This window comes from Psammomys obesus, unplaced genomic scaffold, assembly GCF_907164565.1.
Source record: "Psammomys obesus unplaced genomic scaffold, mPsaObe1.curated_primary_1811, whole genome shotgun sequence".
Classification (NCBI taxonomy): domain Eukaryota; kingdom Metazoa; phylum Chordata; class Mammalia; order Rodentia; family Muridae; genus Psammomys; species Psammomys obesus.
In genome coordinates, this window is record NW_026595981.1 from 10,522,143 (window position 1) to 10,540,151 (window position 18,009).

The window sequence follows — 18,009 nt, forward strand, 5'->3', positions numbered from 1 at the left end:
AGTGAAGCACTTTAAAATAAAAGAGACTTGGGAAGATTTCACAGTGGCGCGATTCCAGTGACTTCATTACAGATACTGTTGTGTCTGCCTCCAGTCTGACATCATTTGCGGAGGTTAATGACCTGTCTCACGTTACCAGTGTAGCAGCTTTTATCAGACAGGTGCCTCAGAGAAGTTGGACCCTTTGCGGTACTCTCAGGGAGGGTAGCCTGAGAAGCCAACCTGGCTCTAGAAGTTTGAGGAACAAACCATTTGCATGATGTGTATTTATTCCATCACCGCAACAGTGCCCGAGGATGCTTTCCAGCCGATGGTCCGGCCCCCCAAATACTGAGGCCCTTCCTCAGGGGCTCTCAAGACCAAACAAACCCATTGTCCAGGAGTGCTGGCAAAGAAACCATTATCCTTCTCTTCAGCTTTTCCTTTAGAAGAAGGGGTAATGTGTGTTGTCAGTGTGAAAGTCTAAACAATATGTTTGTCCTGCACACAGCAGGAGCGTGAATACTGGAACATCTGGCTATCGCCTCAGTAAAATTGCACAGGCATCTGTTTACCTCTCGGCTCTGTGACACTGATGGTTTTGAGCTTAAAATATACACAGTTGGTTTTTTTTTTTTTTTTTAATCTGTGCCCTAATTTACATTGCTGAATGCAACTCTCAGAATCAGAAATCACTGTCCTTGATCTTCGTGTTTCTCCCTGTCATTAGTGGGTATGTGAGTATTGCTCCAAGACCAGGATTTGCCTGTGCCCTCTTGAACTTGCACAAGCAAGTGAACCTTGTCAGTTGTGTTTTTTTCAGACTTAATCATCACAATCTGAGAATCATAATTAAATATATATATAAAAAAATCAGGACAAGGACTCAAGGCCCATGTGAAGCCACTTCATAAAGAGGTGAATACAGCATCTGGGAGACATATAGTTGCTTTTGCTGAAGATTTGCATAAGCTATTATGAAAAGGATTGTTTGCAGAGTAATTTTCAGGTTTCCCCCTGTCTTCTATTTGCTTTTTTCTCAAACTATTGAAGTTAACCCTGGCAACGCTCCTTCTCCTTCCATACAACGTGATGCTTATAAAACTTCTGAATTGCTGTTTTACTGTGTGTAAAGCCCTGTGTCAATGTTTATGACAGTTGAGAAAACATTTTGATCAGTGTCAGTTACATGAGAGAAAACACAAGAGCTCCTTTATTTAAAAATAGATGTGAGGGCTGGAGGGACAGCTCAGTGGTTAAGAGTCCTGACTTTCTTCCAGAGGACTTGAGTCCTCAGCTCCCTCATCAGGTGGCTCACAGCTGCCTGTAACTGGGCTTCCTTTGCCCTTCCTAGGCACCTGCACACATGTGTCCTCACACAGATACATACACAGAAAGAAAAGCAGATATTAAAAAAAATTTAAAAATTAGATGTGAGAGAATTTGAAAGCAACATAGATATAGTACTTTATTAAAGAAGAAAACCAGCTTCATCGGTGAAGCTATTTGAGACCATCTCTTAGCTTTGGAGAAGCAAGAACAACTCCACATTTTTCAGGAGCTTGAAAGAATTGCTCTTAGTTGCTTTCATTGCATGCCCACTTTGTTGACTGTACAAAGCCAGCCAGCCCATAAGGACCTGATGTTCCTTACACAAGGTAGACAGCCCATGTTTTTAACTCTACAACTCTTCCATAACCATCCCTTAGCCTTGGATGCTGAAATATGTCAGGGGTATATTCAGTGAAACTGAGCTCCGTCTCTGCATTTAGGTTGTAGTTTTCTTTGATAGTTTTCTTCTATTGCAAAGAGAAGTCTCCTTGATGAGGGTTGAGAACTACCTTACCTGTGGATATAATGATAAATATTGAGAATAGTTAGGAATTAGAAAGAGAGGATAGAAGTTTCCTAGGATCTTAGATTCTAAAAGCCAGGGGGACAGGAAGTTTGCTGTGAGATTGTGTCTCCTCAAAAGTCAGAGAAGGTACACCCATAAAGCCTCACCAACGTGGCTGTTTTAGTATGAGCTAAACAAAGATGACACCAGTAAACATGCTAATATGGAAGGGAGAGTACTCACAAAGCCTCACTCCCAACACCCCCCAAGAAACACCACAGGGAGCCTAGGAATGCTGACAAGAGAAACAGTCTCCCAAGAATGGGGACACAAAATGGTTATCCAATTACCAAACTCCCCAGAAAACATATAAGTAATACTGTACAGATGAAAAGTGGGTATTAAAAGAAGGGATGTGGAGATTGTGAAATTGTCTCTGGAATAATACATTGAAACTATGACTCTGTCTCTTCCTCAGGTTGAAATTGTGACACACACTGGACCCCACAGACGCCTGTGGATGGGGCCACAGTTCCAGTTCAAAACCATCCATCCGTCAGGCCAGACCACAGTCATATCGTCCAGTTCTTCTGTGTTGCAGTCTCATGGACCGAGTGACACACCGCAGCCACTTTTGGATTTTGATACAGACGATCTAGACCTCAACAGTCTCAGGTAGGAATGGGGAGCCCGGCAAGGCAGGGTTCCAGTCCCCCTTTAAAACGAGTGTCCTATGCAGTACTCGGACTTCTCCTTTGTAAGACCTATCCTGTTGTTGACTCCGTATGTTACCTGTCATTGCTCTAAGATCTGACCACAGGCAACGAGTGTTCTAGTTCTGAAACGGAGCCTTGTAAAAAGCCTCCTCAGTTTAGGCTTCTTTGTACATGTGTGTGAATGTACCTCTCTTTACCTTTCTGAAGTGGACATTGCTGTCCACTTCTTCGCCTGTGTCTTTATCATGCATTGTGCAAAAGTAGGTGTTAGTAGTATAATTCATTTGTAATGTGTACTCTCTGTTCCTTAGTTGTCTCGGTCATGTCTTAAAGTATGCTTTTCATTTCTGTTTATTTTATGATATAATTAACTATTATAGCATAATAAAGTTAACTATTTCAAATTTTGGAGCCTAGCATTTGCACACCATTCAGTTTGTCTCTTAAAGAGACACCAGTAGATACTAAGGGCTCGTTAATAGAACCTCAGTTTTACTTCCAGGACTGGGATATTCTGTGGGTTTCTCCTGTGGGTCCAGTCTGCACCTCCATCAGAAGAGGAGTAGTTAATGCACATGCCAGGCACTTAGTTCGGAGCTGGGAGCTGTTCCTAGAGGAGCCAGGACATCAATGATGCCACTTGCCCTCCTGACTTTTCTTGTGATGATCTCCAGTGTTGACCACATAACTGTCTGAACAGGAACCTTTCTCTTATCCCCAGTCCTGTTTATTCCCTTTCACAGACTGCTCAGATCTGCTTCTGAAACCAGCATCCAGGGTTTCTTTTGTTTGTTAATTTTTAAATTTTTGTTGGTTGGTTGGTTGGTTGGTTGGTTGGTTGGTTGGTTGGTTGGTTGGTTGGTTTAGAGACTGGATCTGATTTTGTAGCCTAGGTTGCCCTGGAATTCACTGTATAGTCAGGATGGCTTTGTACTTATGACTGTTCTCCTGCACCAGCCTCCTGCTGAATGCTGTGGGTTCATTCAGTTATGCAGTTTCTATCCCCGAGTATATCTGAGACTTTGAGACTCTCTTCCCTTATGTTCACCATGAAAACCATGTATGCTTTCAGTCCTTTGGCCTTGCTGGTGGCGGGGCATTGACCTTACTTTTCCTTTAAAATTATGAAGTACCTTTTTTTTTTCTGTAATCTCAATTCAACCTTTCTGTTCATTACACTGCCCATAAGCTATTATAAAGATTGGTGAAGTACTGGGTGTGGTTTCCCAGTCAACTCTAATTCTAAAGGTACTGTTCATCCCAGCATGAAGGCAGTAGCCTGGTCTGCACAGTTGAGCAGATTCAGATTCTGCCTCGCCCCCAAGAGAAGCCCAACTGATGTGCGCCATAGTGTATTGCCATGTGAGAAGTGGCCGTGTCTGGACTCTGTGTGTGAACATTCTATCCCTGACCTGCACAAACTCTGGTAGCCATGTTACTGTGCAGAGTGTTCTTACTGGCCACTGCCACATGCGCACTCTGTCATTGGCTCTGTCATCGCCCTTTGTCATGTTCTCACTGTTATTACTTATGACATCTCATTTTGAATTTTATTTTTTAAGTAGCAGTTCATGAGTAATTGTATCTGCAAACACACCTCAGATTTTACATTTAATTTCTGTTCTCTCTAAAATAACACTATGCATATCCCACTGTGAATTACCAAGAGTGCATTTATTGCTCATCTACATTGCCCGTGGCTTAGACTTTTCACTTGTAGTTACGAGTATTCGATCTAAAAAGTACCTGGAAAGTCAGCATTTATAAATTGTCCTTCTTGAGCCCCTTGATATTGTATGTAATAAACTATGTAAAAAATATTGTATGTAATAAACGTTGCTGAGGTCCAACGTGATTATTATACATTAATGAATAATCTTACAGAATATACTTCTTAGCTCCCTTGGCTCTGCAGCAGGCACAGCCTTGTTATTCTGTCTTATCCTAGTAAATAAAGTAACAGTCAGTACTGATGGCATGGGAGTGTCTTGCATCTTTAAAATTATGGCTGAATGTAGTTTCAGAAATCTTTAATTCCAATACTTGGTGGGCAGAGTCATGAAAATATCAATGAATTTGAGGCTATCCTGGTCTACATAGAGGTCCATGAAAGACAGGGCTATATAAAGAGACCACACACACACTCTTATTCATGCACACGTTACTGAATTACCGCTGTCTTCTTCTACTGAACTCAGCTCTGATGCTATTCATGAAATTGGAGAGTGTCAAAGCTGTTCATATGTTTGCTTTGGAAAAACCAACGTTTTCACTCTAAGTGTTTTGCTTCTTTTCCAATTCTCTTCATTTTTTTCACTTCAGTTTTAATTTTTCAAATCCACCCTGAACCCACCAAACTGCACAAGTTAACTAGAAGAGGTTAGAGTGAGTCTGGCAAGGCGAGAATGTCATGCTTTTTCAGCTTTAGTTTTGTGGAGGAGTTACTCCTTTTGTGTCTGGTTTTAGCATATATGGTTCTTTAATGGATTGAGCCATTCCTGCATTCCTGATTTAAGGTCTGTTGTAGGAAGTGACAGTTTCCATGCCAGTAACATATGTGAACTAAATTAAATTGCGTTGCAGGATCCAGCCTGTCCGATCTGACCCAGTCAGCATGCCAGGGTCATCCCGTCCAGTGCCTGATCGAAGGGGAGTTTCCACAGTGATTGATGCTGCCTCAGGTAGGATGCTGACAGAGCACTTCTCTGCTTTTAAAATTTATTTTCTTACACGTTAAAGAGGATGATACTCATTTTCCTTTCTCTTCAGTTTTGTTGTTTGTGGTTTTCTGTGTCTTTATACTGCAGTGTGCCTCCATTTGCTACTGAAAGCTGCCGGGCATTCAAACATTCTTAGTGTTTGTGAAGGGAAGGAGGAACTGGTCCTTGATTAAATGTAATGAACATGCTATTGAAGGCTAAGGGGTTGATGACTGTTTGCCTTTGATCACTTGAAATGTCAAGCAGCAACCTTGACTGAGAGTGTAAATACAATGTATGGATTCAATTTACTCAACCTGTGGAGTATCAAAGTGCCTGATCTGTGGAAACAGAGACAGTCCAAATTTTGTATCTTAGATGGTTTCACTGTAAAAAGTATGAAGCCTAGAAATTCATCAGCTTAACCCTGGTATTTCCAGTACAGTTCCTAATTTCCTAACATTCTAATCATCCTTTGAAGGTGCCACATTTCTGGAACATGAATCATTGTGACTTTTTGGCAGTGGTTGCTTTGTTTGTGTTATAGAGACGTTCTCAGCGAAGCTTGAGTTGTTTGTGATAATATGCTTTCTCCTGTGTATCATGCACGAAGAAAGGGAGACTGTTGCTGTGCACAGTACTGCTGCACGTTGGGAAGGTCTCAGGGTTGGGCTTAGGTCTCACAGGAGGGTGTACTCCGACTCTCGCAAGTGAATTCATGAAAAACAGCAGTCCAACAGTTGAATTAGAGTAGATTTCAATCTATGGTGGTTTCAAAGTCCCCACAAATGGCTGCTTTGATTCAGTCGTAAGCTGTGAAAGAGAACAGAACCATTAAAACCTCTTGCCTGCCTCCATCTCATCATGCATAGGCTTGGTCTGTTTTCTGGAGTCAATTGATTGTACTTTCGATCTTATCAAGCTGTCTCTATCCAGATCTACACCTTAACTTTTATGTAGGGTCTTTGGTTAGAAAGCTTTGAAATTTGACTTGCTTGGGTCACCTTTGAAGACACTTTCAAAATTACAGTATAATTTATGTGCAGCTACAGTGCACATATGCCAATCATACAAGCCAATGAGTCATACTAACAGTAGAATATTTCCACTAACAAAGGAGTTGCCCATGACCCACTCAGCCAGGACTGGCTGAGTAACTTCCGTCGGTACCGACTCAGTCAGCATAACAAAACAGTCAGCATAGTTAGCTTTTACTTTCCAGAGCCTTATGTAATTGGAATCATTTCGCGCATATACCTCAAAGCGTCTTAATTTGGGATTCTTGTAGTTTGGGCTTGAGACATGGCTCAGCGTTTAAGAGATTCTTGTAGGTATTCTGTGAACTCACTAAAGGAGTACATGGATAAAACGCAGCCACAGTGCTCTGACTTGGCAAGTGCTTGCTTTGTTTTTTGTAATATATACAGTGTTTCTTTCATTTAGACCTTTCCTCTGAGAATTAGAACTTTTCCTCTGAGATCCCTACCTCATGTTCTCCCTTCAGGACCCCAATTCTTAAGGCAATTTCTGGTTAGATGGGTGTGATTGTATTAATGAGTAATTTCTTATATCATGTAATAAAGGACATTAGTGGTCAGGAAGGAACTCTATGCAAATGACCAAATTCATGCTGTTCTAGAATATTCTGGCTTTTATGTATTTGTTCCTGGTGCAAAATGGGACAAAAAGAGTTTATGTCATGAATTAGGAAAGTAATTTTAGCTCCTGTGCTGAGGCTAAGGAGCTATCAGCGTCAGATCAACAGAGAATCTTCCAGTTTTCAGGATGGTGTTGGTGCTCTGTCCTTCCCACCACAGACGTGAGTGCAGCCACTCTTCCTAACGTTTGCTTTAATTCGTAAGGTTTTAGCCAGCTGTGGTGGCATGTGTCTGTAGTCCATAGTCCTAGCTGAGGCTGGAGGAATGTGAGTTCAGTGTCATCCCAGGCTACATAAAATAATCAAAGAGTTTTATAAGGATTTTATCAGCCTTAAGATTTAAAATTATATAATGATTTTAAATTCTGACTGGTGTAAGGGACATAAATGAAGCTTCTTCAGGGTTATGAATCACCCCAAAGGGATTCTGACAAAAGCTGACAATCACTGCTATATACATAGCAGTCAGATTCACTGGGTCTCTACCTTAAGTTTTAGATAGCTGCCATCTTCAAGATATTGAATGTAGCCAGGCATGCAATAGTAACAGCAACTTAGAAGGCCAAGACAGGACGGGCCACATGAGCCCATGTCCTGTGTCTCCGAGTTTTTAACCATATGGAGGATTGCATAGACTCTCATGTGGGGCATGACTTCTATGCAGAACTGTACTGACATATCATTGATAAAATTTGTTTATCAAATTTGTTAACGTATTGGCATATTTTATTTTTCAGTCTTCATTAACTTGTATCCAAAAATCTAAATTTTTAAAAATCCCATTAGAATTTTTGTAGTTTTTATTTCCAAAGTTGATGTTATATCTCCCCATTATTTTTATTTGTCCTTGTCACACTTGCTTAGATGTCCTTGACACTGTTGAACAGAAATAGTGATAATGAGCATGTTTGCTTTAGTCCTAGTGTGAAGTATAATAATCATGGTTAGAGGATATTTGTGTGATATTTATAATAAAATTTTCTGTTTGAAGAAAATGGGCAGATTTTGAACTAACGTGATAATTCTATGAGTCTAAAGTATATATTGCCAGAAATATTTGAGCCAGGTATGGCGGCACATGCCTATGACTTGGAAGGCTGATGTGGGGTAATCAGGAGTTCCATGCCACACACAAGACCCTGTGTGGTGGTTTGACTGAGCGTCTCCCCATAGCCTTATAAGTTTGAATACTTGGCCCTAATTGGCAGAACTATTTTAGGAAAAATTAGAAGGTATGGCCTTGTTGGAAGAAATATGTCACTAGGGAAGGTCTTTGTCTTTCAAAGGCCAGGCCAGGCCCAGTCTCAATGTTCTCTGCCTCCAACTTGTGAATAAGATGTAAGATTTTAGCTACTGCTCCAGTACCATACTTGCCCATCTGCTGCAATGCTTCCCACCACAAAGGCTGTGGACTCAACCAGTTAAGTGCTTTGTTTTATAAGTTGCCTTGGTCACGGTGTCTCCTCACAGAAATAGAACAGTAACTGAGACACACTGTCTCAGAAAGCAAGAAAAACAATTGTTGAAGGCAGCAGACCCAGCTCTTTGAAAGAACTAAGCCTTTCAAAAAGAATGAAACAAACAGAGCAGCCACATCAAGGGGTTGGTGGTTGCCAATAGCTGTCTATGCCATCTACACCTTACAAATTCAGGAGAATTTGTAAGAATTTTTACAAGGGAAACAGAAATATATGCAGGATTGCAAAAAAGTCATGAACCCATGATTCCAGGAGCTGTTGCCAGAAAGATGCAGTCTGAATGCACCATGTTTTTTTTTCCGGTGATGCTCTTCAGTTTTGATAAAATTAGACATTGGAAAGAGAAAGTGGCTTCTCAAGTTTCCCTGTCCGCATGAGAGTCTTGTCTCACAGTAGGTCAGGATCTGTGAGACGTTTAGGGTCTTTGCCAATAGACAGAAGCAATCACTTATCAGGAAGCAGTATTCATTTATAAGCAGCAAGATACTAAACACTGTGCTAAGTGTGTTCACGTGTCTTATCTCATATAATCTTCCTTAATTAGGATCACAGGTCCATTTTCCAAGTATCCCAAGAATAAATTCTAAGACACCTTGCTCCTGATACTTGGAATTACTTAAAGTGCATTATGGTGACACCTCAGATAAGTCCAAATCTCTTTCTGCCCTACCTGATCAAATATTCATTTCAAAACTGTGTGTGCTGAAATGAGCCATGTGGGAGTCAAGAGAATCAGCTATTCAGGTGGTGAAAATGTGTGAACGCAGCTGGCAGATGACATTCCAGAACGATGACTTCCCGTCTTGTCCTTGTTGCTTCGGGCAACAACTGACAGGCTTGACTGGTCATTGGCTTTCTAGTCCTGGCTCTTATAGGAATGAAATTCTTAGTGTCACAGATACTTAAAAGCCATTTCTGTTAGGGTGGATACAAACGATGCTGGAGGGTCCTTTCTCCATCGAGATGTAATCAATATGGTCTGGAGTTCTTGACCTGAACCTATAATTACTAGGGCATTATAAACGTGGCTTCTGTTGGGGACAAGCTCAAGTTCAGAGTACTGGAGCTTACTTGTGCATGGAGACGAAGACACGCATGCGCACGTGTACACACACACATACACAGTCTCTGTGTTCACTTTATTTAAGAGGCTTTTGGATGGTGTGTAAGATCAGAACATTGTATCTTTGGGACTTTGTGTGCAGAAAGAAGTTTATGTATCAGCTCTGAAACCATCCTAAGTACTTGTAGAAGCGTGACTGTAATGAGCAGCTTGTCGTTGGGAATTTTTCAAATTTCATTGCCCCAAATACCTAGATTTAAATGGAGGTTTTAAGTATAGTCAGGTGCCACACTGAAAAAGTGAGTAGAGTATGAAGAATATGAAAAAGTGAGTAGAGTACGGTGTGAAATAAGGGCAGCCACAAGGACAAGCATGGGGTTTGTTGTTCTGTGGACCAGTGCCTGTAGGATTAGGGTCACTGAGCCTCATGAAATAGTAAAGTATAGGCAAGAAGATGGGGAAGAGAAGATGGAGGCATGGGCTCTGACTGATCATCCTGGGTGTTGTGTCATTGTTTTTCTGGCCTTGGAAAGGAGGAGTAGGAGTAGGTTCAGTGGGTAAAGGCCCGAGTTTGAGACCCAGAACCCACATGTCATCTCCCCCCTGTAAATACCCTCACAATACCTGCATAAATATAGCTAATTTCTTTAATAAAAGGGTCTTTGAGAATAAGCATTATCACTTCACACATGTTTTACATGCTCAGAGCAAAGGTGGTTTGAGCTGAATCAATGATTCGCAAGCACACAAAAGGCTTTGTATCATCAAGTTAGTTCATAAACTGGGTCTCCAGCTCTGTTACACCCCTTAAGCCTGGAAAGCTTTCTTGGCCTATATGCCTTTATTGGTTTTTTGTTTTGTTTTGTCTTGATTTTTCAAGACAAGTTTCTCTGTGTAGCCTTAGCTGTCCTGGACTTGCTTTGTAGACCAGGCTGAAACTCTCAGAGATCTGCCTGCCTCTGCCTCCTGAGTGCTGGGATCACAGGTGGCCTATATGCCTTTATAGTATAGCTGTTGTTCCTTTGTGAACAACAGAAATATTCTGCAGAATGTTTCGAGTCATTCTTTTAAAACTGCTTGTGCTGGGACTGGGCTTGGCTGTTAAATTCTCTTGTTCCTATTGAGCTTCAGTTTACACGCAGTACCATGCCGTGGCTCACAGCCATCCATAATTCTAGTCCCACAGGGTTTGATACCTTCTTCCCACCACAGGGCCATGAGGCACACTCACGGTACACATGCCTGCATGCAGGCAAAACACTCGTGAAAATAAAATTTTAAAAATTAGAAAAACTGCATTGTAAAATGTTTTCCACTAAAGGTAAACAATAAAAATTAAGGGGTTATAAGCCCTCTACGCAATGTTTTTTTTTTGTTTTTTTTGTTTTTTTGTTTTTTTTTTTTTAGTACATTGGGTTTTTCTTTGTACCTCGTTGATGCTGACACACTTCTGCTTTCTAGGATCTGTGGTTAGGGCTGGCAAACATCCAGTAAAGTAATACATGCGTCTTTTCTTCTGGCCATGCTAGCTTGCCTTTCTGCTTCCCTTGAGGGATTCTGAGAACTATCACTCAGCTAACCCATCATAGCATAGTACATTGACATAATGGGAGTTTGATCCAAAATGTTTTTTTTAAGAATTTGTTAGAATTAGTAAATTATTACAGTATTATACTTATCGGCTTTTGGTTTTGTTCTAGACAACATGAAGCAAGATAGGGCGCAGTTGGTTTTTGTCACGTTAAAGGGAATCTTGTGTGCTAAACCTTGGTTTATTTGCAAAGTACCCATTACCTCATCTTTGCTCAGTATTAGTAGTGTCCAAGAAAAACATGAGGGTGCCTCCGTGGCTGCAGGTAATCTGGAGGCTGAGAGAAGAGAGTTTCTGTGAGTTCAGATGGACAAAAGGGCACACTGCCTCAAGAAGAAATATACACATGGTCACATGACCCTCAGTGTTAAGCTTAAAATGGCAGACGGGCTACCCAGTTTATATATTCTCTAGACCCCGTTCAGATGAAGACTGTGTGCACGCCAAGGAAAAGACTACTTTTAAGGTCTTCTCGGCTGCCAGGGGTCTCGGGACACATTCCCTCCACCGCCCCTGTGTCAAAATGTCTGCTTTTAAAACAAGGAGGGCGTGCTCCTGAGAGGAGCTGTGTCTGAAGCTGTCTGCTTGCTTCAGCCCTGAGCTCAATCTCACCTTTTACTCTATTCCACTCCCTTGGTTGTTACTTCCTCCTCTCCTCTTTAACATTTACTCTCGCATTTATCACCCATTATTAAAGTGACTTGGATATCATTTTCTATTTTAGGCCAAGCTCATCTTCATTACATTCTGTTGACATGTAAAAAGTTCCCACATAACAGGGTCACAGCAAGGGTTAAGGAATTCAGCATTTGAGGCTGGAACATTCGAACCAAAATTTTACATTAAAATTATATAGTAGTTACTTCTTGAAGGAGAACTACTCGGAGACCACTGCGCAGCAGTGAGAAGTGGAACTCCTCCCCTGGAGTCTTCTAGATGACATACATTATTGTTTGTGTAAAACAAAATTTAAGTGCTTACAGGTTTTTTTATTATTAGTATTCATTACAAAAAAGCAGCTGAGGTCAAGCTGTATGAAATGACTGTTGCTTGATGTTATGTAGTGATTGGTTATTCACTAGTGTGCAGCTCGGACTTCTTTGCATCTTCTAGGATCAATCAAGACTCCTGAAATAACCAGGGTGTGTGTGAGAGAGAGCGAGAGAGTGGAGAGAGACCTAGGAATTATCTGTAACACACATTTAATGTTACTTTTATTCTTATTTTGTGTATGGATGTTTTCCTTAAATGTATGTCTATGCACATCATTGATGCCTTATGCCTAAGATGCCAGAAGAGGACATCGGAGGCCCCGGAACTGGAGTATTGTCAGCCACCATGTAGGTGCTGGGAATGAAACCTGGGTCCTCAGGAAAGGCAGCCAGTCACCACCTTTACAACCCTACACACCTTTTTGTTACCCAGCTCTCCTGACCGTAGCCACCCAGTATATTTATTTCATTGTTATACACTGTGCACACCTTAGAAGGCAAAAACTCCTACCAGTTACCCTCTCAGCCAGCCATGGGCAAACCTCTGTGCTGGAGTTTCAGTGATGTGAGGTTCCTGTCCTAGTGGCTCACCTGGTTCACATTGCAGGTCAGAGGGAGACCATTACACTAAGCTGTGACCAGCTGTGTCCAGGTAGTAAATGCACTACTACAGGTAAGGGGTCTTTACTTGGAAAAGACTTCACACTAAAACAGTGATCACTCAAGGTCATTTTTTTTTTTCTGTCACTCAGTGGAAGAATGCAAACTAAAGAAATAGCACTGTTTGAAACTCACAGTTCCTTCTTTATACCAAGGGCTGAGGGCAAAGTAGGCAGAATTATTCTTGCCTCCATGAGAAGTATTAATTGCTTTTTCAAAATAACGTGTTAAAGCTTTTGAAAAAGCCAAACACACACTGATCCTAAGCGGAGCTGACACCTTCCTCCTCAATTGTGGAATAACATAGAGTGAGGAGCCCCAGAGGACTGCCATGCCCTACAATATTTATTACCGTAAAGACCTCAGAGCTCTTAGGCACTCAGAAATGTGCGAAGGCTCTTCAGATCCCATCCTCTTGACTTATGTTTTCACATGTTAAAATTATGGTTGCTTTTTGTCTTGTTGTAGTGCCTATTCAGACCTGTTCTTTTACCTCATCCTCAGAATATGTGATAATACTTGGCTTTTCAGTAAGCTTGAGAAAGAATCCGGATATGAAAGTGTACCTGAGTTGTGTGCATGAGTTTAATCTCAACATAAGGAGCAGAGGTAGAACATATCTCTCTGATTCAACGCCAGCCTGATCTGTCTAGCACCATAGGCTACACAGCAATACCATCTCAAAGCAAACCACAACAGCAAACCAAAAATACACCCAAGGCATAAATACATTCATTTTTTTATTTCCTGGCCATTGAAGTTTCGCAATTCCTGGCCAGTTTTTACCTCTCAACTTTTTTTTTTTTTTTTTTTTTTTTTTTTTTACATTTGCAAAAAGGGAAACTGCCTAGGTGAGGTGTTCAAAATACTAATAAGCCAAAGGCTCTGTTCTAATATCTTCACCAGCTATTGATACTGCTTGTGGGAAATCACTAATATATATTAACATACAGTTTCAATAATCGTGCTCAAAAATCTCCTGAGGCCTCAGATACAGCTGGGTTTGGAGAGTGGTTCCCTAGTGTACAAAAAAGCCATGGGCTTTATTCTCAGAACCAAAAAGAGTCATGCACATTGAATGTAGAAGGTTCAGAAGTTCAAGGTCATTCTTTTTCATTCCAGGCCGCAGTAGGATGCAGTGGAACCTACCTTGAAAACAAAATAAAAACAAAAACCTTATGTGTTCCCTTATTCCTGAAAAATGACTTGTGCTGGCTTATTCAATAAGATATTAGTAGCTTGTTTATAAGTCTTGAGTTCTGTGTTACATATTAAATTATGCATGGTAATTATGCAAATGGCACATAATAGCAAACACTATTAGCATGATTGCCTGACAGCAGTGTTTGCTGAGCATCTCACCACATTATTTCCCTCGTTCTTTGTAAAATCCCATGAGATAATGGCATCGTCATCAATTCTGATTTTCAAGGGAAGCAGTGATTCAGAAACATTCAGTGCATCTTACTACCTCCTTTAAAAGTACAATTCAAAGAAAGTAACACCTTATTTCCCATGAGTATATTTGATATAGCTGTTCCTTGAAAATATTGTTAACAAATGGCCTTTAGAATGAGCAGATCTGTATTGTGAGTATGTGATTTCTGTAATTAGGTGTAGGTTTGACTCCGCATAGCTGATGAAGTTCAGGGCCCTGAGTGTCTTACATCACCAGAAGAATGCAAAACCGCAGAAGTTCACAACTGCTTGCAGCTCCAGTTTCAGAGGACCGGACCTCTTCTTGCATCCTCAGGGCCACCAGCCGTGCACACAGAAAATAACCTCATGCTCTCACATGTAAAATACCGAAATTTAAACAATACCAAGTGTCTGTCTCCTGTGTTGTGAGGATTACGACATTTAAATGCTTTTGGTCATGACTCAGGCACGAAAAGGGCTTGTTAAGTGTTGGTTTTTCTCTTTTTTACATTTCTACAATAGTGATAGACTACTAAAATCTTTAATTTATTTTGCACGCTATCTGCATTGAATGTGTATAAGACAGACTACGCTGTGGCCCCGGCTAACCTTGAATAAACAGAGATGGCAGCTCTTTTTGGATGGGCCCTGCGCAGTTCCCAGAGCCTATAGTAATCCCTGTGATTTAAAGGTGTGTTCCAGTAGAATAAGCCTGAATTTCTGTTTTTAAACATAAACAGAGTTTTCTCATCCTACAAGTAAATCTGTGAAGCCTGTCATGCGACGAGGGCAGTGGCCGCTCTCCTGTTGCACAGTTGCTTGCATTTCCATGTTGTCTTTGTCCCTGACATGTTTATCCTTTTCTCCAATCCCCAGTGCCTATTCTTCCTATTTTGATATCCTTGTTTCATGTCTATAAAGAGGAAGTCTCTTGAGGATTCTGGGTTTTTATTATGGTCTCTAAATGGACAGATTTTCCCTGGACTGTAAAGCTCTGTTCCTGGCATGTATTTGACATATGGTTTTTGCCTGGGTGGGACGTTTCAGTGGGATCCCAGTGGTGCTGAGGCGTCAGTGCCCTTTGTTCTTGTTTTGTGAGAGTATGGCATTAGTGGTTTCAGTTCTTGTTGACCCTGCTCTAAGCCAAAGCTTTATGGCCTTTAAAGCACAGTGTGGAGTTTTCTTATGATACATTGGAATGAAAGGAAAAAAAAAAAAACTTCTCTAAAGTTACAAATGGTTTCATTTACCAAAATATCCATTTCACTTGGAAAGTTTTGTCTTTTCTGTAGAAATTCCATGAATTGGGTGGGCTTGGTGTCCTCTCTCACACTCCTTCCTCCACCCACACATCCATGTTAGCAGATGCTAAGAACTTTATTCCTGGTTTGGGAGAGGCAAAACCTTGAGCAAGGAATAATCAAGTCATGATTTCTTCTTTTATCTAAAGAAGCTTTTTTAAAAACACAAATCTCTAGAACTTTTCCAGTTCTATAAATAAATGAAATTTATTTATTCAATTGCAATGAGAGTGAGAAAGTAACCTTGGGATTGCTGTTGAGGGGTGACATCACTATTGGCCTTTTCAGGAAACCTTGTTGCTGATGAGGTAGGTGTCCCCCTCATCTGCACTTAATCTCATACCTGAGTTATTGGAATAACTTATGGTCCTGGTAACTTAGCATTTGTGTTACACCATGACCTTCGAGTTAGATATTGTTGAAGAGTCTTTAATGTGCTCCAAAATATTCTTCCGAGGCATCTAAGCCTCTGTTCATTAAAAATAAACAAGAACCCAAAACAAAACAAAACCCTACTTTAAATTTTTATCTAGGTCTAGGGAGATGGTTCCGCAGTTCAGAGGCCTTGCTACTCTTCCCTAGGTCCCAAGTTTGATTCTGAGCATCCCTGTTGGGTGGCTCACAACCACCTGTAACTACAGTTCCCTCCTCTGCTGGATGGGCACCTTCATTCACACGCACACAACCCATAAATACATAAATTAAAAAAATAATAAACCCTTTGCCCCAAGCTTCTGAAAAGTCCACATTTTTTGCTAGCATAAGTCTTGTTCAGGTGTGTCAAAAGAGAGGAGTAGCTGGCCCAAAGTTTGTCTTGCCTACAAGAAATGTAGGAGTAAAGATGGCGCAGAGACAAGGGCATGACAAACAAATGACTAGCCCAAATTGAGACCCACTCATGGGAGAGAGACAACCCCTGTCACTATGAATGGCACTCTGCTATGCTTGAAGACAGACGCCTACTGTAACTATCTTTTGAGAGGTTTCCTCAAGCTGCTGATGGAAACAGGTACAGAGACCCATAGCCAAAGAACTCCCACAGGCTGAGTTCTGTGGAAAAGTGGGAGGAAGGATAGAGGGAGTTGGAGGGTTCAAGTACACCATAAAAAGACCTACAGAGTCAATTAACCTGGGCCCATGGTGGCTCACAGACACTAAAACAACCAACAAAGAGCATGCAGGTACTGGGTCTACACCCCTTACATATATGTAGCAGATATACAGTGTGGTTAACCGGTGGATCCCCTAACAGTGGGAATAGGGGCCATCTCGAACTCTGTTGCCTGACACTGGGTCCCTTTTCCCTTGCTGGGCTGCCAGGTCCCAGTGGGAGAGGATGCACTTGCTGCCACTTTAGGTGCCAGGGTAGGTGTTACCCCTTGGAGGCCTCCCCTTCTCTGAGAAGAGGGGAAGAGGAGAATGGGAGGAATGGGTCATGAGGGTGGGACTTGGGAGAGAGGAGAGAGGGTCCTCTTACCAGGCTGTAAAGTGATTAAATAAAATTATAATAATAAAAATTTTAAAAAGATGGGAGTAGCTGAGCAGTGGAAGCTCTGTGAAGATTTTCATCAGCCTGCATTCTGCACACAAGGTGCTGGAGACTCTGTGAGCTCACTCCCTTTGTTGGCTCAGCTGAGAGTTTTACTGGAGCCATTTCCATCCTCCATCACTTTCTTGACACCCTTCTGTGTGAGTAAAGCAATGGGTTGGGTGCTGTGTAAATATTCTCTAGTAATATTTATTGAAAGCTGCCCTGCTGCAGAGCACAGCTTTTTGGAACACTGCCTTGATTCTGCCTGCTTTTCCAACCAGGTGTTTAACCCAAACCTAAACTTGGCTTTCTTTAGGCCTGTAATTCTTTTAAACTAAATGATCACAGCAGAACTTGGGAGGAAGCTAGTTTTTTCATGTGTGAGGTTTTCAATAAAACCTAAGTGGGGTGTGGGTAGAAAACCAAACCCATGAAAAGCGGTGACTGTGCTGACACCAGAGGAAAAATCTAGGCCTATTACAGCTCCTGGGTTCAGAGCTGGGGCAAAATGGAACAGAGGAAGTGCTTTGATACTGGTACCTATGGAGAGAGAAGGCAAGCTAGGCTACTGTGGCTGAGCTCATTTGGTTTTTGTTTGAGCTCATTTGTTTTATACTTTTAACAGAATGTAGTTTTATTCATTAATGGAATGGGTGTGTGTGTGTGTGCGCGCGCGTGCAGGCAAGCTATGTTGAGCATGTTGACATTGGAGACCAACTTTTAGATATTGGTTCTCACCTTTCACTGTGGATTATGTGGATCAAGCTCAGGTTGTCAAGCTTGGTGGCAAGTGATTTTACTTACTGAACCATCTTGCCAGCTCTTTTTCATTGTTTGTTTGTTTGTTTTGTTTTTCAAGACGGGTTTTCTGTGCAGTCTTGGCTGTTATTGAATTGCTTTGTTGAATAGGCTGGCCTTGAACTCACAGAGAGATCTCCCTGCCTTTGCCTACCAAAATGCTAGGATCACAGGCTTGCGCCACTGAACCCTGTATTTTGTATTTTGTTTACAAAAGAAATCATCCTGACTGTGTATCCTTTGTGTGTGTGTGTGTGTGTGTGTGTGTGTGTGTGTGTGTGTGTGTGT

At 41.4% G+C, this 18,009-nt stretch overlaps 1 protein-coding gene across 1 annotated transcript in view; it reads left to right on the forward strand.

Moving 5' to 3' along the window:
• The window catches only part of Bcas3 (BCAS3 microtubule associated cell migration factor), a 440,143-nt gene that overhangs the window by 191,605 nt on the left and 230,529 nt on the right, over nt 1-18,009 (forward strand). The window contains exons 23-24 of the mRNA XM_055619572.1: nt 2,295-2,491; nt 5,116-5,213. Of these exons, the coding sequence (XP_055475547.1) occupies nt 2,295-2,491; nt 5,116-5,213 (295 nt within the window). The remainder of the gene's footprint in view (nt 1-2,294; nt 2,492-5,115; nt 5,214-18,009) is intronic.